Source organism: Symphalangus syndactylus, chromosome 24 (genome assembly GCF_028878055.3).
Source record: "Symphalangus syndactylus isolate Jambi chromosome 24, NHGRI_mSymSyn1-v2.1_pri, whole genome shotgun sequence".
NCBI classification, from domain to species: domain Eukaryota; kingdom Metazoa; phylum Chordata; class Mammalia; order Primates; family Hylobatidae; genus Symphalangus; species Symphalangus syndactylus.
In genome coordinates this window covers 62,993,812-63,019,062 of record NC_072446.2, presented here as the reverse complement: position 1 = coordinate 63,019,062, position 25,251 = coordinate 62,993,812, and the positions used below count along the sequence as shown (strand labels likewise).

Sequence of the window (25,251 nt, the reverse complement as noted above, 5' to 3'; positions counted from 1 at the left end):
ACCTGAGAAGACTAAATAGAAGGAAAATTCTGCAAGGGAGCAAAATCAGAACACCCAAAGTCTATTTCCTAAAAAAAAAAAAAAAAAAAAAAAAACAAAAAACAGGAAAAGACTCAGAAGTGCATATTTAGTGATTCTAAATTCAAAACTGGGTACTAGAGCCAGGCCTGGTGGCTCCTATCTGTAAGCCCAACTACTCGGTTAGCTAAGATGGAAGGATCACTTAAGGCCAGGAGTTCAAGACCAGTCTGAGCAACATAGCAAGACCTCATTTCTTAAACAATAACAACAAAACAAAACACCTGAGTACCAGAATCTTTTATCACCATAGATTAGTTCTTCTGTAATAGTAAATGTGGATAATAGCTGAGTCATAACTACTCTATCATTTATTCAGCTTTCACTGGTATTAGGTTCTTAGCTAATTTGTTCATTTAATTTTAACAGCAACCCAGATACACAGTTCTTTTCATTATCCTCATTTTATTAAAGAGAAAACTAATCCTCAAAGTGATTACATGACCTGCCTAAGGTCACGCAAATGATAACAAATGCAAACCCAAGTCTGTTGCTTTTGTCTTGGTTTGCTTTCCCCAGCAGCAGACCCTGAGACACGGATGTAATCACAAGTCACTTATTCAGAAAGTGATGCCAGGAAGCACCAGTAGGTGAGCAGGGCACAGGAAGCACCAGTAGGTGAGCAGGGCACAGGAAGGCAGCCAACACGGTGCATTGTCAAGCAAGTGACGAGAGTGGACAACAGGACCTCGATTCTACTAGGAAACTCTGGGTGCCAGGATAGATAACTCACTGTTATCCCTACCTGTGGGCTGAGGGAGCTGAAGTATTTATCCACAAAGTCCCATTTGTGACTAATTGAAGGCTGCTCCCTACTCAGGCTATGTTCCCACAGCCAGAAAAAGAGCTCTTAGACAAAGAATGGCCTGCGTTTGCATTAAGAAGCTGGGCTGAGAGGGTATAGGCAGGATGTGCACAGCACTTGTTAAGACTCTTAACCACTAGCTGAGTCCAGCTACTTGCTGCCAGGCCATATGTAGGACTCAGAAAGCTATGGTCCCTTGTGTAAAACTCAGTCCAGTGTGATGGCTAATGGAGCCCTATCCTGTTAGTAGCCTCAATTTCAATTCAGAATATTGAAGTTTGGCCTCTGCATTCTTGCTGGCTAAGTATTAAAATTATCTCTTTGCATTTTCTACTGTGGGTAGCTTCAGGGACATAGCCAACCCTCAGGCTGCCCTTGTGCTATCCAGCCATTCTCCAGCCATTTCACGGCCTCAGCTACAGAGTCAGCTGCAACCAGGAACCAACACATTTGTTCTCCATGGTGATTCTGGTGCATTTAGAGGAAATGAGCAAATGATGAAGTTACTTTTCCCCAATATTTCTCAGGCTTTCATATGCAAACGAGGTACTTAGGGGTCTTGTTAAAATGCACACTCTGATTGAGCAGGTCTGGGTGGGGGCCTGAGATCCTGCATTCTGACAAGCTCCTGGGTGTTGCTGCTGCTACTGCTGCTGCTGCTGCCATGCAGAACCACACTTAGAGCAGCAAGACTGCAGGCATCCTCGGTCCTCAAGTGAGTCACAAAGACTTTCTTAAGCTAGCCTTGGAGAAAAGCTGTTTCTTCGGCTTAGAGAGTTGTCATGAGGTCAGAGGTCCAGGCAGGCCAAGAATTTGGAGTGGTTTAAAAAAACAGTGGAAAGGAAGAACCAAAATTCCACCAAGAGGAGGAAGAAAAAGAAGGCCAGTGTTTGCCAGAAAACTCTGAGCACTACCTAGTCTGCAGAACAAGGACTCGTGAGGTTAAGTAAAAAGTTAAAACCCATAAACATGGCTTAGACTACTTTGCAAGCCATGATCTTTTATATTTCAATGTCCAACTTGGATTTCTAAACTAGGTTGCTTAATAAAGCCAGCAATTGCCTCCCTACCTTTTAATGATAATCAACTGTATTGAGCCTTCGTTGTAATGAGCCATTTACGTTGACCAACCCATTTTAGCCTCATAACTACAAAATGAGGCACCTGCTACTCTTATCTCCTTTTTGACAGGTGAAGAAGAAACATCTATAAAGTGGTGAAGTGACTTAGATACACAGAGCTAGTAAGAGTCAGAGCTGGTAAACTTAGGAAGTCTGACTCCAGAGTCTCCGTTTTTAAGCATGACACGCTACCTCCTTTCCTGGCCTTTTCTACCCTCTGTTTGCCCCTGGATGGTAGAGTGACGAATGTAATACTTGGTAGCCTCCATCTCCCATACACCTCTCCCAGGGCCAAGGCAGTTTTGGTTAGGTAGATGCTGCCAGCACCTACCCTGACTAAGAATCCTAACCACTGGGCTCCTACACTGTTCCCCGAATCATGTCTCACCTTCGTGCATTGAACCCCCTCATTTAGGGATCCCATCTCAGTACTTTGTCTCATTCCACAATCTCCTTCCTGAGGATCAGAATCCTATGCATTGCATCAAGCCCAGAGCCCAAGCGTATTGGACACCCTGTCCCTGGTTTCTAGGCTCTGCCTGTCCTTCATCTCATGCCTACAGAGTCAAAAGTTGCTGCAATTACCCCCTCCCCCTGCAGGGTAAACAGGCCCTGTCCCCAGCACCTGCCTCACCCATAAGCCCAACCCAGGTCATCTGCTCTCAGCTGTCTTTTGCACTCTTCCAAGAAGATCCCCTTGCTTCTTTGAACTGCCTAAGGCCGTGCAACATCTATCCACATGTTTAAAGAGCCATCCAGAAAACCTGAACCAAATTCCTTGCACAATCTGCTTTATAAAACTTAAAGGCACCAAATTTTCAGTCAAAAATGGCCTCTGTGATCTCACGGAGAACAGACCCCATAAATGTGACTTTCAAAAAATAATTGTTTTGCTTGACAAAATTGGTCATTGTGATTTTGTTTCCGCCGAAAGGCTAAACAAGGGGGACAGTCCTCCACACCACCATCTTAAAAGTAAGAATAATTTCTTTGTCATCATTCATAGCTATTTAAACACCCGCTACTTACTATTTCACATTTGGGCTGAATCTTGAAGGATGAAACTGCATGTCCAAAGGAATAAGAAGAGTGGATATAGAGATGGGGGTAAGGGACTAGGAACAGTAAAAAAGTAACATTCATTCATCATCCATCCATCTTTTCATTTACAAAATATGAGTGCCTCTGATAGGCAGACACAAAAATATTTTTGCTGAGCAACCCAGAGAGTAGGGAACCAAAGGGTGTCTCTAAATGCAGCTGAAAGTAGGTTTTGTGGGGCCTTGGGTGACAAAGAATAAACCACCAACCACACCAGGAGCATATGGAAAGTGGAGGCTGAGTTTCAGCCCCCATCTCGCGTTCCTGGATCCAAAGGAGAGGGAGCAGGGGCACTGAGAAATGGGCAGTGAGCGAAGATCTCACATTAGATCTAGGCCTTTGGAAAACCCATAGCTGTACAAGAGAAGAGAGCGGAGGAAGCCCTGATGTATGCAACAGTGTTGCCATTTGACAGTGAAATAAGAGGAAAGCTAAAGGTCTGGGTTTTTTTCTTCAGGAAGACACACTTGAACTATGCCCTACCTTCTTGGAAGATTCTGGGGCCCTTGCTGCCTTGTGCTTTTTTTTTTTTTTTTTTTTTTTCACAAAACTGCATCTTCAGCTTTTCCAGATCCAGGAGGCTTGCTATTATTAGGGTTTTGAATGTAAGAACAGGCACAGGCTCAGGCTGGCTAAGAGCATTTGTCACCTAAGCCTGATGGTAGTTTTAGACACATAGTTGGATTATTCCAAGTATTTAGTAATTCAGTAATCCAGTTAACTATGCTGGTGAAAGGCTAGGACTGTTTTGCACTAGGCACCAGAACGTGGTCTCCACATTTTCATTTCTTATAGCTAGATATTTATAACCATCTGATAGGGTTTGGCTGTGTCCCCACCCAAATCTCATCTTGAATTGTAGCTCCCATAATTCCCATGTGTTGTGGGACGGACCTAGTGGGAGATAATTGAATTATGGGGGAGGTTTCCCCTATACTGTTCTCGTGGTAGTGAATAAGTCTCACGAGATCTAATGGTGTTATAAGGGGTTTCCCCTTTCGCTTGGCTCCCACCCTCTCTTCTGCCATCATGTAAGATGTGCCTTTCCCCTTCCACCATGACTGTGAGGCCTCCCCAGCCACGTGGAGCTGTGCGTCCATTAAACCTCATTTTCTTTATAAATTACCCAGTCTCAGGTATGTCTTTATCAGTAGCGTGAAAATGGACTAATACACCACCAAACCAGCTCAATCCTTTTAGTCCTCTACAAACCAAAAGAAACTTCATTAGTGAGTCACATTTTGTGCTGAATAACACCAAGGCATTATTAATGCTCAAATAATGGTCATTTTAAGTCTGTGGTGTGTCATTATGACTCGACAACCACACTGTACCATAGCACCGTGTGTGTGTGCCTAGATGGTGTCAAATTTATACTTTTATTTTAATTTCCATATCTCAGAATGTTCTTATTAAATCACCAAGAACAGGTTTGTTTGGAGGGCTTTTGTTTGGGGAACTTCTTTTAACAAAACTTCTGGCGTTGTTTTTTTCGTCTGCAAAAAACAAAAACCTAATAGTCCTTCCCTACTTCTCAGAGGTGTCATGGGGATTAACATAATGCAAGTGTAAGTGCCTTAATAAGCATCATTATTTTAAAAAATCCCTTGCAGATGTGAGCATGCAGCTTGCTGAAACAGTAGAATCCCATAAGGCCTACAGAACATAAATCACAATCCCTTAAATCTGCGGGTTTGTAACCCACGCACTGTAGCCTTGTAGAACGACAGAGAACCAGAGGGGAACATACCAGGGGCTAAGGTGGGGCCAGAATCCAGGCCGAGCGCAGTCTTCCCCTTTCCTGTGTAGCTTCTGTGATTCTAAGAGGTCGGAGAGTTCATCCCTTGCAGGAGAAAAAAAAATGGCTAATTGATTTTCCTTCTGCTCAAGAATCCTGGTGTGTTGACCCTGGGGGGCTGTGAACTCCACCAAAAGCCACTCCCATGGCACTCTCCATTCAAGTCAAACACAACGAAGTCCCTGACTTGGAAAAGACTGGGATTCCTCTTGCTTCCCTCTGCAAAATGTATAAAACACAGCGCAGCCACTGAAAGGCTTGTTTTCATGTCTTGCGTGTTATTTTTAAAAATGGAGAAAACCTTCTCTTCAGGACTCGTGGTGTTCATTTTAAAATTCTGGATTAATCCATTGTGTGTATGTGACCTTTTTGGTGCAAAAACAACACAGTGGGCTCTGAATTTACATATTTTTTCCAAATCTTAGAATATTCATTTTAAAATGACTAATTTAGTTTACTTGGGTTTAGTTTTTATTCCAGTGGCGTCGGAGCCACATTTACCATCTATCATTTCTGCATGAAAACTTATAAATTCCAAGTCCCAAAGGGAAAACATTCTTAACAGGAATGCTTTTATTCACCATCTCTTTATTCCATTCAGAGGATTTGGTTATAGATGATGAATAATAGTATAAAAGATTATAGACACAATAAATAAAAGATTATAGGAAAGGAAGACTGGTTCTCCAAGTCGCAAGGTTTTCTTCAATATTTTAGGAACTCTGACTAAAGCAAAAGTGAAAAGAAGATACCCAAATAGGTAAAAGTTTATTAACTGAAAATTTCAAAACGAGAAAGCCGCTTTTTGTTTCCTTGGCTGCCATCTAGTGGTTAATAACGTACACTAAAACACGCTCTTGGGAACGTTCAAAAAATATCTGCTCTTGTTTAAAACAAAACAAAAGATACCATCAATTTTTGAAAATATATTGCAGGTAGGAGATATTTATCTTTTCTAATAATTCTCATTTCTATCCACAAGTGGCATTTCCTTGCCTGTCTCCTAGTCTACGTTCTTTCTCCAGGAAAAGAACATTGATGCAATCATTAGATAATGATTGAGCCTAGTAGAGTGTACTAAGACTAGGGCGAGAAGGATGAGGACGAGGTCCCTGACTTCATGGAAGAGAGACATGAAAGCAAAAAACGAACATCATGATGAGTGCTTAAAAAAGAACAGACAAGTCGGGAGGGACACCAAGGAGGAAGCCCTTCACTCTGTTCTGTATTATTGACAAGAAGAGTTTGGGTTAAGACTTCAGTGATGAGTGAGCATTCTCCAGACAGACAAGAGGGAAAAAAAGCATGGAGGAGAATCAGGAGGCTGTGTTGGGGGATGCTGACAAACTATGTCAGAAAGACAGGCAGACGCTAGATCAGGAAGGGCCATTCGAGATTGTATTAGGCAACTATTACTGGAACAAACCTCAGTTGCCAATAACAGCAAGTATTTCTCACTGGAGACTGCAGGTGAGCTGGAGTAACCATGCCCTACGTGCCATTAATCCTCTCCCAGGGCCAACCTGAGACCAGGGGGCTAGCCTGGGCATTTTCTTTTTCTGTCACTAGCAGAAGCACAAGAGAAAGAGTAGAAATGCATAAGACCTCTTCAGATCTAGGTTTGGAACTAGCAAACTGTCTCTTCTCTGTATTCCGTTAGCCAAAGCAAGTTACTTGGCTGAACCCAAGCCAAGGGGCAGGGAGACGTTCTCCACCGGTGAAAGGGAAGGGCTGCAAAGTCACAGAAGAAGGAACTCAAATGAGGTGGAAAATGGGCCAGGAATGTAGTCTGCAGCAAGTTCCATCTTGGAAATGAGTTTGAGGTTCCCATATTTGTCTAAAAAATGGTTAGAAAAACATTATATCGATCAAAGTAGAGGTCTGGCTTTGCGTTATGGGTTCCAGACCCCAGGGATACTGAGCATACAAACGTCTGGGCCCTGACCCACACCAACTGATTCAAAATCTCTGAGTAGAAATTTCGAGAATCTGCATTTTAACTGGTTACCCAGATGATTATTTCTATTCATCCTGAAGGTTGAGAACCACTGGAAGATTAATGAGAAAATAGAAAGAAAAAAAGTCAAGGAAAAACATAAAAGGAAAATGGGTTAAAAGAGGAAACAGTGCTCACGAAGAATACTAGAAATAGTGGGAAAAGGAACAAGAAAAACTAAAGAGAAATGATGTCCAGATGGCAGAGGGAAGAAGCTTAAAAGACAAGTGTGTGTTGAATTGTGTCAGATGCTGCCCACAGGTCAAGTAGAACGAGAACTGAAGAAAGCCCTGTAAATTTGTCAGTTAGGTAATATTATGTGAAAAGAACACAATAGTGATGCCAGGAGATCATGAGGCCTGTTTCGCAGATAAAAGGAGAAAAAAGGAAAGTGGCATGAAATAAAACAAAGATCCACCATTCTTCCAATTCTTCTTTCGCGGGTCCTTACGATCTTGGTGAAATTGATTAATTCCACATTTAAACTGACAAAGCACCTAAAAAGTTAGTTTCTGGCTAATGATTAAAGAAAGGAAAGGAAAATGACCTTTTTTTTTTTTGTATCTGTTGGTTCTGATAACATGCCAGATATTATTGGTAGCATACTGATAGCATACTATATCTAATACCTAAGGCTTTATATATTTGTATAAAGAATTATTCCCTTCATTCTTCATTATTTCATTACATATTTCCTTTATTTTTCCATTATTTATATGATGTTTTCTTAGGGAGGTTAAAGGAAGTCAAATAGTGTATTAACACTACTGTTTGGATTCCCAAGAGATCTTGCTAGTATGCAGCATCTTATTCACGTCACACGCTTTTTCTGAATTTCAGGACCCGATATCCAGTCTCTAGTGGGTGGATGCTGAGGACAGCTTGGAAGGTGCCATGCTAACAGGGGCCTCTCAGAGATGAGGTTCTGATATTGCACTATCAAATTCTGACTTGTCCTATCCCACTCCAATTCATAGGAAGTCACCTTTATTTAAATGTGGTTTGCTTAAATGTACTTGATAATTAAAAAGAAATACACACACACACAAATATATTCACAACTCTATTTCAAAGAACTATCTTGTGGCCTCATTGAGTGTGGCAGAGTTGCAGTGTGAAAAAGTTAATGCAGCCACTAATGCATTCACGCAGTTTGAGGGAAGCCCTAAAACAGATCCAAGCACACACTGGAGACTCAAAGACAAAGCTGAAGGGCCCTCCATTGAGACCAAGAACTGCAGCTAATTTGAGCCTAGACCAGTGAGTGATAAGCCAATGCACATCCGCTTCTTGAGAGCTTTGTCTATAGTGGTCAAAACCAGTACTGACTATGCAGCTTTAAATTTATCTTTTTTTTTTTTTACTCTGAGACAGAGTCTCTCTCTGTCACCCAGGCTGAAGTGCAGTGGTGTGATCTCGGCTCACTGCAACATCCGTCTCCTGGGTTCAAGCAATTCTCCTGTCTCAGCCTCCCAAGTAGCTGGGATTACAGGCGCCTACCACCATACCCACTTAATTTTTTGTATTTTTAGTAAAGACTGGGTTTCACCGTGTTGGTCCCGAACTCCTGACCTCAAAGATTTATCTTTGCTAGAGGTCACCTTTTGTGAGCATTTTAAATGGTGTTTCTAATGCCTGGTGAACATTGCGTAACAGTCAAGCCAGCAGTTAAGTAGCATCTCCACCTTTTAAAATTAAGATTGGATTCTGGACCTAAAGTATTTCAGTTTCAGCTTCTGAAAAAAGGGAAAGCTTAGGAAATGCAAAAAATGCACAGTAGAAATACAATCAATCTAAAAAATATGCCCATAAATCTCGGCCACTTTTTTCTTGCTGGGCTTAAAAGTTAAAAACAAAATAATACACACACATGTACATACATACCAAACAGCTAGGTTGGTAGGCAAGTTCTTCCAAATGACCTCTCAACCCAAACCCAGTCATCTACCTCTGATAGCAGATAAATGAATTGTCACTATTGATTATATTTGACATTAGAAGTTAACAAGATTATTCTGCCAAACATTCATCCTCCCTTGTTCTACATCACCATTTCATTTGAGAAGAAGGGACAGTGGCTTTCACATAAGGCAGCAAAGGGTAGTGTTACAAATATGGATTACAGTACATGGGTTCAAATCCTAGTTCTATTGCTTATGATAGACCTCAGGCAGTTTACTCAACTCCTCTGTGTCTCAGTTTCCTGAACCACAGAATGGAAATGCTACTAGTACTTCCTCCAGATGGTTCTTATGAGGATTAAATGAGGTATGACAAAAACTGAGCTTAGAAGGGTGCCTGGCACACAGATGATAGAGGTCAATAACTGTGAGCTATTATTGTGTTCAGAGATCTCCAAATATTTTGAAAAAAGAGGCTTAATCGTCCCACCGCTTTAAAGTTTTGAAACTTCTAAGGTTGGGGGATGTCAGAAATCAAGGCTCAAAGTGTAGGAAGCGAGATCCATGCAAACTCAGCTGAACTCTTAACATGCTCATGTCTACACGATTGATGAGCGGTGTTACGTCTCTCAGAGTTCATTTCGGCCTGCAACAAAGCTTAGACCTAAGAGATGCATTTAACGTAGGATTCCAATCTCTCTAAGGCAGGCAGGGAGAGCCTTTAAGAGCCTAGGAAACCATGCCTCACTGGTGAGAGTTTACTCTGCCTACTTGTACAAATCCGGCTACTTGTCTTGTCTGAGTTCTACTGAAAGACAGACCTCTCTCTTTCTCCCTAAGGGTTCTCTGATTCTGAATTTGTTCTCTGAAAGTTTAGGTCTGAATGTGAACATAAAACATCTGGAAAAAGAAAGTAGAAAAGGAAAAGCAAGCCCTTTCGTGACTCAATTTCTTTTTTGGTATTATTTAAAGACACACAAAGCCTAGAGAAGCTCCTGAGAGATGCTGTCATCTATGGCCAGCCTCGAACCCGCAGAGCTTGGAAAAAGATTCTCATCTTGGTGGAGGGTGTCTACAGGTATGTGAATAACAGGACACATTTTATGACTCGGAGGCCTGCAGCAAGCTGACCTTTCCCAGCTAAACAGAGAAATGACTTAGAATTGGTTATTACACAGGGACCTGAGACAGAGCCACCAATGGGAGCTGTCAGACGTGGGTCATCTGTCTTTTTGATGACTCTATATATGGGGGAGCAGCTTAGAGGCTAGCCCGCTTGTGAAGGCTTCCTCAGAAATATCCTCACAAGGCATTGCTAACTTGAGTTGATTCTTTCCACTACCTTTGACTGCCCCAGAGTTTCAAAGGCGTTTTGCAGCTGGGTTATTCAAGATCAAAACACTCCTTGCCTTTATGACTGGTAGAAATTGTTGATGGGTGGCCCGGATGCCCCTACCTGGACAGCACGCCCAACCCCCAGCTGCTTGCTGAACTTGGTTAGTGATTGCCATCAGAATACAAAAGATCTGCCTGTTTTCTTCAAGGTAGGAGTAACCTGGAGTGCAATTCTTGTTCCAGAGCCAGCGGGTAGGAGTGGGCTGATGTCTAGTCCATAAGCCAAGGAGACATTATTTCAGAGTGCCCAATCCTAAAATCAATTCTCAAACAATCCTGACATTAGATAAATTGAGGGAGATATCTCCTATAATGATAGAAAAGTGAAAAATATTAAAAGGAAGGAAGTGAAGGCTGTTTAGCTTTAAGACAAGGAAGAGTGTGGCTACAAAGGAGACTTGAGAACAGACATAGGATTTCTCTCAGCCCACTAATCTCATTAGTCCCTGAGTGTACATTTTTCCTGCTACATGAGTGGATAATGAACAGCAGCAGAAGTGTGCCTTTATTCCTTTTAAGAAAAAAGAAAAGTGAATTATCCGAACTCTAAAATAATAATAATAATAATAATAATAATAATAGGCTTGGTTTCATTTTATTTTTAATATTTTTAACCCAGTACTTACTGCCCCCATGGCTAGGGTTCTGGATGTTTCCAGTCCTACTGTGGGAAATGCAAAGTTTGCATTTCCAGTTTCTACTAGCTCACTTTCTGCATCACCTACCAGTACCTCCTCCAGCCAGCCCAGAGAGTATGTACTGTTGATGAAGTCTTTGGGAGCCCTCTAGACACAGTAGTTCTCCAGGGTGAGCTTGTCCTTGCCCCAGCCTAGGCACATTTGGCAATTTTCAGTCATTATAACTGTAGTAGTGTGTGACTGGTATATGGTGGACAGAGGCCAGGGATGCTGCTAAGCATCCTACGATGCACGGGACAGCCCCTGCAACACAGTTATCTAGCTCAAAATGCTGACAGTGCCAAGGCTGAGAAAACCTGTTCTGGTATAACTGACAACTCGTAGGCCCTAACTTGCAATTTTAAGAAATAATCTCATATTGACTCTGGGCTGTCGTAACCTCAAGCATGGATCTTTTTCTCTGTGTGATTTGTGCCTGCTGCCAGCCTGGGAGGGGAGCAAACAGCCCTTATCTAAACACCGGTCATTCAGGCCTAGATTCATGGGAACACAGATCAGCTGAGAGAGAGTAGACTGGGCATCTCCTTTAAGCAGAGTAAACAAAACCCAGTTGCAAATAAACAGAACTTGGCTCCAGTAAAGGAAAGTTAGGTCTTAACCACTTTGATCATGGCTGAAATTAAGTAGACCACCAGCATTTTACTGGCAAATATTCCCATCAGCTACACAGAGAAACCACTCCAGTAGCAGGGCTTGTTAGTGGCCATGCCAGGCCTGCATCCCACCACTTCAGAAGGACAAGGGAGCCAGGTGTGGACTTCCAGCTCCAAGCCAGAGTGGCACCAAACCACAATTTTGGTTGCACTAGCAATCGTGAACTGCTCAGTTACCTATTGCCATGTAACAAACCACCCAAAGCATAATGGTTTACACAGCAATGATTGATTATTTCCCATGCTACCGTGGGTTGTGTGGACCAACTAGGCAGTTCTTCTACTCCATATGGCATTGGTTGGAGGCCACTCATGGAGGCCACTTCATTCAGCTGACAGTTTTTCTGGGGCTGGAACATCCAAAATGACCCCACTTGCACATCTGGCCCTCGGTACTGGCTCTCGCCTGGAGTGCCATGCTCTCTTCCACATGGCTTTCTCTATAGATAGTCTCTTCTCATTCTGTAGTCTAGCCAGAACTCCCTTTCAACGTGGTGCTGGCTTGCAACAGAGCAAAAGCAAAGGCTGCCAGCACTGGGACATTATCACTTCTGCCCTGACCCATTGGCTCAAGCACATCATGAGGCCAGCCCTGATTCAAAAGAAGGTGAAATAGACCCTACCCCCTGATGGAGGAGCCACGTGTATGCATAAGGATGGGAAGCTTTCCAGGCAGCCATCTTTGGAAGCCATCCACCACAGTGGCTCAATCAACCTGGTGATGACACAGAGTGAAGTCCCCACTTTCCATGAATTTTCCTTCACAAGAAGGTTCCTTTCATTTCACCCACACAGGAATGTTGACTTTAAATGAGACCAAGACCTAAAATGACACATTCACAGACAGGAAACAGGGCATCTCTTTGACAAGCCTCAATAGCTCTTGGGGGCTTCAATTTCCTCATCTGTAAAATAAAGATAGCCTAGAGTTGAGTTCTACAGCCTTAAACCTCAAAGGAAAAGCCTTTAAACAGGTGTTCTAATTTGCAACCATCACCAGATATTTCCCATAAGGCCAGGTGCAGTGGCTCATGCCTGTAATCCTATCACTTTGGGAGACCAAGGCAGGTGGATCACTTGAGGTCAGGAGTTCGAGACCAGCCTAGCCAACAGGGTGAAACCCCACCTCTACTAAAAATACAAAAATTAGCCAGGTGTGGTGGTGCACTCCCATAATCCCAGTTACTGAGGAGGCTAAGGCACAAGAATCACTTGAACCTGGGAGGCGTAGGTTGCAGTGAGCCGAGATCATGCCACTGCACTCCAGCCTGGGAGACAGAGAGAGACTCCGTCTCAACAACAACAAAGATCGTAGGATTTTCCAAAGGAGGGTTAGGAATGTGAAGTCAATAGTTCACAAATGCACTCCTACTTTTCAGAGGTATATTAGGAATGCATATCTTGTTGACACCTACACAAAGCCTCCTTTGAATTTTAACTTCCAGATTTTTTTCTCTTGCTTGTGGTCTGCCACCCTGGGTAAAGTACCCCCACATACGTCACCACGGAGCCCACATACATCAATTTTTTCATAACCCCCAAAGGGAGCAATCAACCAAATCAGAAAGTTTCAGGGAGACATCAAGATAGAAAAGGCTGGATACCCAGTCTGAGAAGTCAGACAACTCCACAAAACTAATAATAACAATGTCACCATTCATAGGTATTATTATTCATATGTAGAATATAGAGGAGTCAGGATTTGGAGGCAGGCCTGGGACCTAGGTTCAAATCCTGGCATCACCACCTACATCTGTGTGGCCTCCATAGGGTACTTTGGTAATAGTAAGTATTCAATGAGGTCATATAAACTAGTGTTGGCAGGGGCCCAGCCCATAGAAAGCTCACGACCAAGAGTGGCTGTCTTTATTGTCACACTGACTTTCAGTCTGAGAAGCTGCAACTCAGAAAACAGTAAGTCATCTATGTTGCAAGGCTGTTTGCTCTTCTTCCATCCAGAAAGTGGATGTTAGAGAAAGAAACTCACACTGACCATGTGTCTACTCCTTGTTAAACATTTCCCATGTGCAACCTTGAGTAAGCCTCCAAGTATTCCTGAAGTTATTGTGAATATGAAGAAATTGAGGCTCAGAGGCTTAGATAACTTGCCCCAGGACAAATAACTGAGATGAGGCAGAGCTGGGATTAAAACCAGGTGGCCCTGATGGGACAAAGGCTCAATGTAAATAGAAGAGTCAGCCCATGTGTCCACATCCAATGAAGTAAACATGGAAAATGCAAGATCACCCATTTGACCTTTACCATTAATCTATCTAGGCCTCAGTTTCTTCATCTGTAACACAGGGGCATTGAAACTTAAAATCCAAAGTTTCATGAATGCATGATTTCAGGTTTAAAACGAATATAGTATTATTTCAGTGTTCTGATCTGTATGTTTTCATTAAGTATCGTTTTAAAATCACATTTTCTAATTTCATGTCTCTGAGAAGTCTAGATCCCTTATCAACTCATAGTGGTTGAGAATCTCAAAATTATTCAAAAATATCCTTGAGGTGTGGTGTCCCGAATAACCTGGGACATAAACTAGCATAGCTGGAGCACTAACGTTCAAAATAAAATTAATCAAGGAATAATAGTCAGCTCTTCTAAAACAAATACATATATAAACATATGCACATATGCTGTAGCCTCAGAATACCATTTACTCTAAGAATGTAAGCTATTCTCCTATGCTCAAAATAATGTAAATTTAAGTATTGAGAACTTCAGTGGAAAACTCTCACCTGTAACTCTATGGTTTAAACAAATAAAGAAAAGAATAAGAAAACATTCGTTACTTTATTTTTAATTGATCTTAACTTTCTTTTTCTCTCCTTCCACCTTGCTTTCTTGTTTTGAGTTATACTTTGGGCCCACCGAGGAGATTTTTCCACCATGTGAGTTAGCTAGCCAGTGGTTTAATTCTCCAATTGCCAGTGGCTAATATGGTTTATATGTGGAGGGAAAAGTGGTGAGAGGGAGATTTCAAAAAGGAGGCTTGTCACTTAGCTAATACATTATGTAATAGAAAAGATATAAAGGAATTATTCACTGGCTTGCTGGTTAAGAATAATTCAAGTCCCTGCACAGAGCTTCAAATTAACTCGTGGAATTATCTTTACCTACAGTTGTGTTTTAGTTGTTTTTCTTCTATTGAAGTCAAAAGAAAAACACAACCTTCCATTCAGGAAGAAAGAATAAAATGCTGTTCTTGTTTTCTGTATCATTTTTGGCACTGTTTTTTGACAGCAATTCATGGGAATAACATAGATAGCCTTTTTATGCATGCTCTAGACTCAATATCCCACTATGGGAAAAGGCTCAATTCAAATTTGATCACATCGTGAAAATGAAAACTTAGCATGGGTGAATACAACTCTATAAAAGCTGAGTTCTCCCTAGGACCCTGTGTGTGCCCCGCATTAACTCCAGAAGTCAGCAGTATTGTAGAGTCATTAATCTTAGAGGAAGAAATATAAACCAGGTGGGCAGGCTCCTCACATCAGCTAGACCAGCTCCATGGAAGGATGGTTAATTAGCTGCCCGCAGTGTCTACAAACACTGTGGACCATTAACTTTGGCTTCTGTCAAATTCAGTTCCAGAACAAAAAAATGGCTATTTGTGGCTTGTCAGGTTTTTTGGCATATTTGTGTTACCAACTTATAACATTTTAAAGAGAAGAAAATTCTAGATTTCTGAGGACCTGCAGCCATTTATTATGTATGACATCCAGCATGACACCCACATGCCTCGCTCCTATAAGATTCAACACAGAACATTGTCAAGGGCTCCCAGTTTCCCAAGTTAGGACTCGTTGCAACCATTTCCTCCTAAGGACCATAACAATTCACTAAATGCCCATCATGGATCAGGTAGTTTACAAGCATGATTTCAAGTGATTGTTATAAAGACCCTGTGAAGAGGGGCCCATCGTCCTGTTTGTATTGCATATGAGGAAACTGAAGCATCATGTAAATTGCCCAAGTTCACAGTTAGTAAGCTTAGGCAGCCAAATGGCCAGACTGTCTTCCCCTCAATGGAAGCAATTTTAACAAGCAATTAATTTAAGAACATGTTGGAATTAACTCACAAACTCACATAAGAAAAGACAACTCTATTTGGCCTTTATTTCATTAAAATCTGAACTCAGCCATCCAAAACTACCTTGTGGAACACACAAATGCTGCACCCAACGATCATGATACTCTCTCCAAACCAACACCCATCGGTCTGGGTAACTGTGCACACAGCCAGCTGGACTGTTTTGACTGAATCGACCTAACACTTAAGCTTATTTTCTGATACATTAAATTTAATCTAATAAATAATTAGGGGAAAAAGGAGAAGTTCAACTCTGTTTGATTCAATGAATTAGCTCTTGAACTAACCTAAACGGTTGTTTGAATTGTTTGACAAGTTCCTTTGTGTGGTGAGTGTGTCTGTGTGTTTTTGTACAACTTGCCTGTCAATGCAGTCAAAACTGTGTGCAGCACAGACACAGCTTGCAAAGTGTTCTGAGAACTGATTACTGTCAGATTTTTTTAATCCATTGAGTCCCAGAGGTGCCATGTAAATGGAAATTTTAATTTTATTTATTCATAGACTACATTTTTTTCCCTTTGTGCCGGAGGACGTACCAAAGCTTCCCAGGAGGATCTTTGTTAATTTAGAGCATTTCTGTCTGTGCCCTAGAGTGGAAGGTTCTATCGTGTATCTGCCCCAGATCACAGGACTTGAAGCGCTTTTGCAACTTACAATATCATGAAAAATAAAACACTTAGGGCTAAAACAAAAGAGTTCATCTACAGCAGTGGCCCTCTATGTGTGGTCCCCAACCATTGCAGCATCTCCTGGGAGCTGGCAAAAATGCACATTCTCAGCCCACCCAATACCGACTGACTCAGAAACTCTGGGGTAGGAGTCTAGCAATCTGTGTTTTAACAAATGCTTCAGAGGATTCTGACGTTCACTGAACTTTCTGTTCCTCTGCCCTAACGGAACAGAAAGAGGAGACACCTCAGTCTTTGACTTGAAGTGGGTATTGAACAAGAGGTCTTAAAGACTTCCCATTGTACTTTAATTAACACTATGATGTCTTAAATAAAGTTCTGTGTCTTTTTAATGTCCTCTTTCAATCTATGGCAATTCAAGTACCAAATTTAAGTCAAACGGACCTGGCCAAAAAGGCAATGCCAGGCTGATAAAGGGAATGACTATAGGGTAATTTAATCAATTCTAGCAGAATATCTAGAATCCAGAATGGTCAGTCTAGTTACACCAGTTGGCTTTACAAATAAATTGGATCAATAACGAAGTGAGCTGATTGTTTGCTTGGGAATTAGCTGAAACCGAAAGCACTTAAATCCATTGAATGTAAATGATTTTATCCAAGTAGCATAGAAATGCCCAAGTGGCCTTATAAGATTGAGAGGGTTGTCTCAGCCAAATAAAACATGCCTTCAGAACAAAGGAATGGCATGTGTCGGGGAAGACTGTCTATGATGTATTGATGGGGAAACTGACAGCGCTTCCCAGGAGGGTATTTGTTAGTTATGAGCATTTCTCCTTCTGCCCTAGCATGGAAGGTTCCATCGTGCATCTGCCCCAGATCATAGCTCTAAAGAAGAAATACAAGGCTTACCTCTACGTAGATGAAGCTCACAGTATTGGGGCCGTGGGCCCAACCGGCCGGGGTGTCACGGAGTTCTTTGGACTAGACCCTCATGAAGTTGATGTGCTCATGGGCACATTCACCAAAAGCTTTGGAGCTTCAGGAGGTTACATAGCTGGAAGGAAGGTAAGAGAGGGACTGCTTGTGTCTGTTTAAAACCTGAGCGCCCTGGGGATGCCGTGTATAGGGCTTCTCTGAATTTCATGAAAGCTTCAACTCAGTTCACCACACCTCAGCTGATCACTCCAGCCTGGCTACAGTGGGTTCACAGCCAGATAAGGCCCAGAATGTCGAGGAGCTCTCCCTCGAATAGTGAAGAGAAGCATGTGGTGAGTAATCACACTATAATGAAATGGCAACACTGGCCGTGTACATAAGATGCAAAGTACCAGGGAGAGGAATAATTAACTCTGTTAAGTAGTATCTAGGACATGGTTTAGAATGAATGTCCATCTGGTAGACAAATAATGGAGGGCCATATTTAACACACAGAGAGAATAATGTATACCAAGCCAGAAGTGATAAGAGATGTTCTGAAAACTATAAGCATCAAAAAACACAAAGAAGGTAATAGCAACAGTAGGCAATGTTAGTTATTAGGGAGGCTGACCCTATGCTACAAGTTGTAGGTTTTGTGGCAGGAATGTACTTTTAAGAAATTTTCTCTGCAAAAAAAATTTCTTTCCATAATGTTGCATAAACCATAGGTCAAATCCTGCCATTCTCCAGTATCTTATCAATATGACTTAAAAATTCTGATCTGCTGGGATTAGACTGTCAGGTGAGTGTTGGTCCTGTCATTCTAGTGCCAATATCACCAAGAGGTTTGTGAAAAGAAAACAATAAATATTTGAGAGAAATTTAAAAGGAGGGAAAGGAAAGGGACAAAGACACTCCAATATTCAAACCTGGGTTTAAGAGATAAAGGAGCCAGTTATCTGACCAATGAGAGGACAGCCTTGTCCAAATTCTGACACCTATCTCAGACAAACCTACACCTGTCCCAAAGAGCCAGTGTGACAGTGATGTTGGCTCAGCCTAGGATGCCACACCAGGCCCAAAACCAGTGCATGCAAGTGGTATCAACAAAAATCCCCACTTTCTTACCTATTGTGATGAACAGGAACAAGAGTTCAGACTTCTGGTAAACTAGTTAGACAAACCAAGAAGTGCAGCAGAAAACAGTCCTCTCATTGAAAGCTCATGTTTTAAAACAACAGATTTAATTCTGGCCACTGGCTCTGCCATGAAATGCACAGATGCTTAAAATGTTCAGAGTTTTAAGTGGCCTTTACCCTTCAATAAGCACTGCTTTCTTTCGGGCTCAAAGCATTGTTTTTCATCCCCTCTTCACTGGCCTGTGGGAATTAGCTAGGTAATGCTAAAACCATCGGGAATGCCCAGGATCTTACAAAATTCAGCTAAATCTGGTGAAAGGTTAAATGCTCCCTTCCCAGACTGTCGAAGCAGTAGGATCAGAGGGTCTCAAATTTAGGAGCTCCCTGATCCTGGCTACGTTGCTGTGTGAGCTTGTGGTTTTGTGATTACTTTAGCAGCAGTTCTGAACTACAAAATTTTTAACGAAGCATAACTCTACTTCCTGAACCAAAGGCACCTGAATAAACCGAAGCAAGCCAATTCTCAAAATGTTGTCAAATTTGGTGGATGTCACATTCTTCTCCCTAGAATAGCTTCATTTGATACCCACTTTAAACAAAGGCTCGCGACTAGCAGAAGTAAAGACCAGTTCACCATGATTCTCTCTCATGCTCTCCATTCTGATGTCAGCTAGAGTATTTTTAAGATGTAGGCGTTCTTGCCCACACAATTTCTATTCATTTGGCGTAGATACTGAGCAATTGTGAAAATTACCATTATTTACATTAATCTGGATGCAGAAAAAGTATGTACATCTGTTCATTTTCTTATCTTTTAAAATGCTCATTTTATGCATATTTGGATCCAGAGGGTCGCATTGTTCATTCCCTCTCCTCTCCCTCCTTTTTCTTCCCCACCCCCTCCTTTTTCCTCCCCACCTTTCTCTGTCTTCTCTTCCCTTCATGTTACACTGCAGTGTCTAAATTTACCACTAGATGGCAGCAAGAATTAGAGCGTGTCTGGCAGAGATTCGTTAGCCTACGCTGAGATCTACTGCACTAAAACAGCAAGATGCAAAACCTTGAAAACATAGGGGCTGTTTCCAAGACCTGGGCGGTGAGCAGGAGGGCACTTGAGAAAATGCATGTATCCCTGATGACTTAAAAATCAGTCAGATACACACCTGTGTGGAATGATTTTGGTCAGACTGTGATAAACATGGGTAAACTGGCTTCCTTTCGGCTTAATGAGCCCATGATTTAATGGAACTTATGTATCTGTTCCTTTGTACCTTTAATTCTTTTTAATGATGTTAATTTTTCACTATGTATAATTTCAAGTCAAATCATATATTTTATTCCTATGAACTTTAGGTAATTTTGTGAAGAATTTTTACTTTGAGTCTGTTTAAATTATGCTTTAAATTAGGATTGGGCAAATACCAAAGATTTTTGTTTGAAAAAACTAATTCTACTAGTATGTTTAAATAATTAGAGTAGTTTTCAAACTCTGATAACTGTACTGTAAGACAGATAGGTAGATAGATAGACAGTTGATAGACAGATGAATAATCTCCCAGATACTTTGCCGTATATTTCAAATTAGGGGATTATTGCAAAAGAGCTAGGATTCTAAACCAATGTACACAAAAGCAACAAAATTGAACATAAAAAAAGTTAAAGTACACACATTCAGACTTGCTGTTTTTCTGAAACTCTATATAATTTCAATTTCACTGTTGTCATAGGGTTCTCAGTAAACCCTGAAATTTGAAAATAATCAGTTAGCTCCAAAAATCTAGAAAAAAAGATAAAAACATCTGGCTCTTAACTCTCTTTTTAAATGACGTTAATATTGGTGTAGAGGGGCTGCATTCCCAATAACAGTGTCTAGGAGGCTCTGGAAATCTTTATGGAACGGGTCAAGGTCAGAGCTTTATATATTAGCAACCAGATGAGACATACAATGAAACGTATTTGGAAACAAGGAGAAAAAAATGGTTTAGTATGACGATACTACCAGAGAAAACAGAGGTTTTGTTTTGATCTCAGAGCCTTTTCCTCACAAAGTGTCCTACAAATTCCCCTCTGCTAATGAGAGGTTGCCGCCAGGCTGTGATCCCCACTTTCCACCTCAAGGAAACTGCTAACAGTCTGTCCAGAGCCAGCAGAGTTTTGCTGTTTTGCTCACTTTAAGTTTGGAGCCACTATAGATGCACAGTGAACAGCTTAACTTGGAGGAGTCTGTCCTTTCAAGACCTTCCTGTTGAAATTCCAGATCACTACTTCTCTCCACCTGTCAGAGCTTCATGCCATGAATGGCTTCTTTGAAGGAAAGCCTAAGCTGATGGGACTAGGTTTCTTATTTTTATTCTTTTACATTTGTATTGATCCTGTCGCTGGGAAGTGTGGTCAACGCTGAAGACCCCAAACTCTTCCCCAGGCAAGGATCTTGAGTCCACTTGCATGCCTGGTGCTGAACACTGGCTCCCACAGCCTCCACAGGCTGACCAGAGACTTGCAAATGAATGAAGCGATGGTAGCCCTTGTAACTGAGAGGTTGCAGGGCTGGAATTCTGGAGAAGGGAACTGGGACAGGGCAGACAAATTTGGGGTGAGCATTAGCCCCAGAAGCCTGCATGCCAGCCAAAGCTGGGTCACTCTAAAAAGTGAGCCCTGCCCTGCACGCTAGGCCCTGGCTGTGTTTAACATCCCTTTGAAGTAAGCAGGGGTCAGGGAGTGAGCTCTAAGATGTTTATTCTAAGAGTCTCCTGTCTGATTTCCTCCCAAAAAGCAACCCTTGCCCTTGAACTTCAGGCCTATGTGTAGAGAAAACAATCAGGGTTTTGAACTTCCAAATGGGCGTGGAAACCTCGATATGAGGAGACCTCTAATCCACCCTGAAGAAGACACAACCCAGACTCGCCTTGCAAAAGACCAAAGCCACCTCTTAACTCATGGCTTATAGCACCCAATGGGGGAACAAGAGGGGGAATTAGTAGCCAGGAATCAAGGCTCTGCCTGACGCTCTCCAGAAGTTACTCAAAGAGCCCCATTTTTTGAACCACACAAGCAAGTAAACTTCCATCCAGAAACTCAGACCCTGAGAGAAAGTGAACTCAGTCCAGAAAATATAAAATTTTGGGCAAGATAGTCTTAACATTTAAAGGAACCAATGCTGCACCGACGAGGTATTTATTCAAATTAAGAAGGCTTATGACCTTAACTTTAAAAAACGTCTCAATCTGTGAATTGGGGTTGGGGACATTGGGAAGAGCCCTTTTCAAGATCAAAGGAAGTTTTGTTTTGTTTCCTTGTCTGATCTTTGTCAGTGACGACCCCCAAGCTAAGAGAAAATTGCTACACTTGTCCCTAAGAATACAGTTGAGTAATACCCTATATGCATCGAGGCCCCTGGCCATCTTTCCTCCATCTCTAAAACCCCTCTGTTTTCCATTAGACGGTCAATATTTAGCAGGCCACTACTAGGTATCCACCACTATGGATTTTAAAAGAAGTGTAAAACTCCATCCCTGCTCTCAAGGACGTTTCAGTCCCTTTTGGAGAAACAGGCGAGATAGACATGAAACACTGGGAGACCAATGTGACTCAATCTGCAATTTAGTATCATATAGATGAGTAGACCAGGAACTCTCCCCACCCGCTCCAAAAAGAGGAACAGGCTCTGGGTTAGGGAAAGCCCCGCAGGCTAAGGAGAGTGGAATTGGGGTCTGTGCTCTCCTGGATCCCCTCACACCACACCAAGCTTACTCTTCTGGGGAGAAGTCTGGAGAAGTCGAGTGTGGCCTAAGGGTGGGGCTCTACAGACAGCTTCTTTAGGTCCAAATCCTTGTTCTACCACCTTTTGGGAATAATTGTGTAAACTTCTCTGTGATTCAGTTGTTCTGTCTATAAAATGGGAATTAAAACAGTACCTAGCTTAAAGAGTTATTGTGAAGTTTAAATGTATTAATGCATACAAATTCTTAAAATGGAACCTCAGGCCACCAGGGAATGTCAGCTATGCTGTTAGCTTCTAGCCTTATTATCTCTTCAGGGTCATTCATCCTGTCATCAAGCCTGGCTACTCCCTTATTGAAAATGTCTCTCTTTTCCTTTCTTTTTACTCCTACTGCCACCCCTCCCCATAAGGATGGAGGAAGAGCTAGGCTGAAAATCCTTGGTTTGATGTATGGGTCTACCAATGTGTAGTCACACAACCTTAGAATGTAACCCTGTGCAAAATGAGAGCGTTGAAACAGAGACCCTCCAAGAAGCTTTTATATTTTGGTCCCCTCCTCCCCCGCCATGCTCCCAGTTCTAAGAATCTTTCAATTGGCCATTGATTAACAATAATCGGCCAGGCGTGGTGGCTCATGCCTGTAATCACAGCACTTTGGGAGGCCAAGGCCGGCGGATTACCAGAGGTCAGGAGTTCGAGACCAGCCTGGCCAATATGGTGAAACCCCATCTCTACTAAAAATACAAAAATTAGCCGGGAGTGGTGGCACACGCCTGTATTCCCAGCTACTCGGGAGGCTGAAGCAGGAGAATTGCTGGAGCCCAGGAGACGAAGGTTGCAGTGAGCCAAGGTCATGCCACTGCACTCCAGCCTGGCCAACAGAGCAAGACTCTGTCTAAAAAAAAAAAAAAAAAAAGTCACCAACTGCATCAGGTATTCACTGTTTCACTGTGTATCAGATGCTTTTCTAAGCATCTCATATATGTATTCACCCATTTCATCCTCATGAACTCCGAGGTAGGTATTACTATGGTCTCATTTTTCAGAGACGCCAACTAAGGCACAGAGAGATTTAGTAACTGGCCCATGGTAACACAGCAGTAAGTGGCAAAGCCAGGATTTGAATCTAAGCTATTGGGCACCAGAGGCTGCCCTGTAACTCCTGGGTTATATTCCCTCCAAGGGGACAGCTCCTCATCCGCTTGTCTCAGAAGCACTGGCTTCTCCCTCTCTTCCCAATTGACACCTCCATTCTATGCCCATAAGATGCCATCCTTATTCCTAATTTTAGGGCAGGCCCATGCCTTTTTACTCCTCTGCATCTATCCAAATCCCCCCATCCCTCATGGCCAGATCACACCCTTGAAACACCTTGTTCCTGACACAGGTCCACATAAGCCTCCATCATCCAATTCCCAGGACCCACCCACCCTCTCCTCGTTGGCTTCCCCTGCATCCTGTAGGGAGATATTCACTCTCAATAGAGAAAGGCAATCCCTGCTGCTACCCCCCAGGAGCACGGAACATGGCACTGTGAAGGACACCCTGGCTGTGGCTACTCTGCCAAATGACTGCTGCTGTCTTTGAGGTGTCTCAGATACTCCAAAGTGAACTTTCCAGATACCCCTCTGTGGCTGATGAATTCAGTCAGGCCAGCATCATGCACATACTCTTCAGATATGGGGAAAATCCACCCAGCTTTTTTCATGAGGCTCACCAAATAAAAGAATCAGCAGAAACTTAATTTCATTTATATAAATGGATAATGGATGCCAGAGACTAGCCTTATGGTCCCTTTCTAACCTCCCTCCCCTCCTGGACTCCCATACACATCTAGGACAGAGAAAGTTATTGGTATATACTTGCTGGAAGGAAAGATGGAAGGGGGAGGGGGAGAAGAAAAGAGGAAAGAAGGAAGGAAGGAAGGAAGGAAGGAAATACTTTGAAATACAGAGAAGAAACAGATTTAAATAAAGAATTTGAAATGAAAAGAGAGTGAAAGAGAGAGAGAGAGAACTAGAGTAGAAGGGAAGGGGAAGGAAGGAAGCTAGAAGGAAAGGAAGAAACAAAAAAACAAAAAGAATAGTTTGAAGTGAAGGAGAAGATGGAAAAAGGAAGTCATAGAAGAAGGATGGGTGAAAAGGGGGATTCAGAATGAAAGACATATTGAAGACAGCAGGAAGAACAGAACAGATCCCCTGGTTCCCCTCATGGACCAGGTAGAGTCATCACATCATTAATTTAACCTTCACCGACCACTGTAAGGCAGGCCACACACTGTGCTGAGGAAGAGAAACTGTGAATGTTGAAAATGCTTGTGAGCAACAATGCCCACACATACCTAAGAGAGATGGAAAAGTGATGGGCAGGGACCAGGCCCAGGCTCGGAAGTGGGAATGAATGTGACTAATGAAGGAGGGTGAGGAGGACATGAACCTAAAGCAGAGGATCTCGATTCCCGAGAGCTCTTTCCAAATCACCTTCATGAGGAAGGAAGACATAGCGAAGACACCTGCCTAAGTGGGATTCTGAGCTGTGCCATTATTCTAAAGAGAAGGCACCTGATCCTTTAAAGACCCCATTGCTAATGCAGAGGCCTGTCATCAGCCCATTAGCTTTTCTGCAGGACACTTTGAGAGTCCCAGGCCATGAGACACTGTAGGTGGGCTGATGGAGGGTCTCTGCATCTGAGCACCTGCAGATGCCAGCTCTGAGGCCCTCACCACTGTGGCATTAGATTACTGGAGCTTCTTAGGGCTTTCAGCAAGCTTACTTGGGACCTTATATTTGGCCTCAGGAGTCAGGCATACAGGTGAAAAATGGCCCCTACCACTGAAGACCGTGGCGCGGCTCAGCATTCCAAAGAGTGTTACACAAAATACACAAAATTCCAATAGTTCTCTGCTGCCAAAGGCATAACCACAGTTTATCTGCTCCTAATATTCTGGTTTAATTTCCCACAAGCCTCTACTCAAACTGTCCTTTGCTGTCCTCCAAACATGCTGCCTTCATTTGTTTTTGCTGTGTAACAAACCACCCCCAAATTTGGTATCTAAAACCACCACCATTTATTTAGCTTACAATTCTGTCCATCAACAATGTGGGCTGGGCTCAGCTAAGGAGTTCTTTTGGTCTCATCTGGCCTTGCTTCTGTACAACAGTCCATTGTTGAGTCAGCAGGGCACTGCTTGGCC

At 42.4% G+C, this 25,251-nt stretch overlaps 1 protein-coding gene across 7 annotated transcripts in view; it reads left to right on the top strand.

Annotated features, from left to right (window-relative positions):
* The window catches only part of SPTLC3 (serine palmitoyltransferase long chain base subunit 3), a 170,985-nt gene that overhangs the window by 100,017 nt on the left and 45,717 nt on the right, over positions 1 to 25,251 (top strand). For all 7 annotated transcript variants that reach the window (XM_055265997.2, XM_055265995.2, XM_055265992.2 and 4 more), the window contains 2 exons: positions 9,773 to 9,878; positions 17,125 to 17,344. In XM_055265997.2, coding sequence (XP_055121972.1) covers positions 9,773 to 9,878; positions 17,125 to 17,344 — 326 coding nt within the window. The remainder of the gene's footprint in view (positions 1 to 9,772; positions 9,879 to 17,124; positions 17,345 to 25,251) is intronic.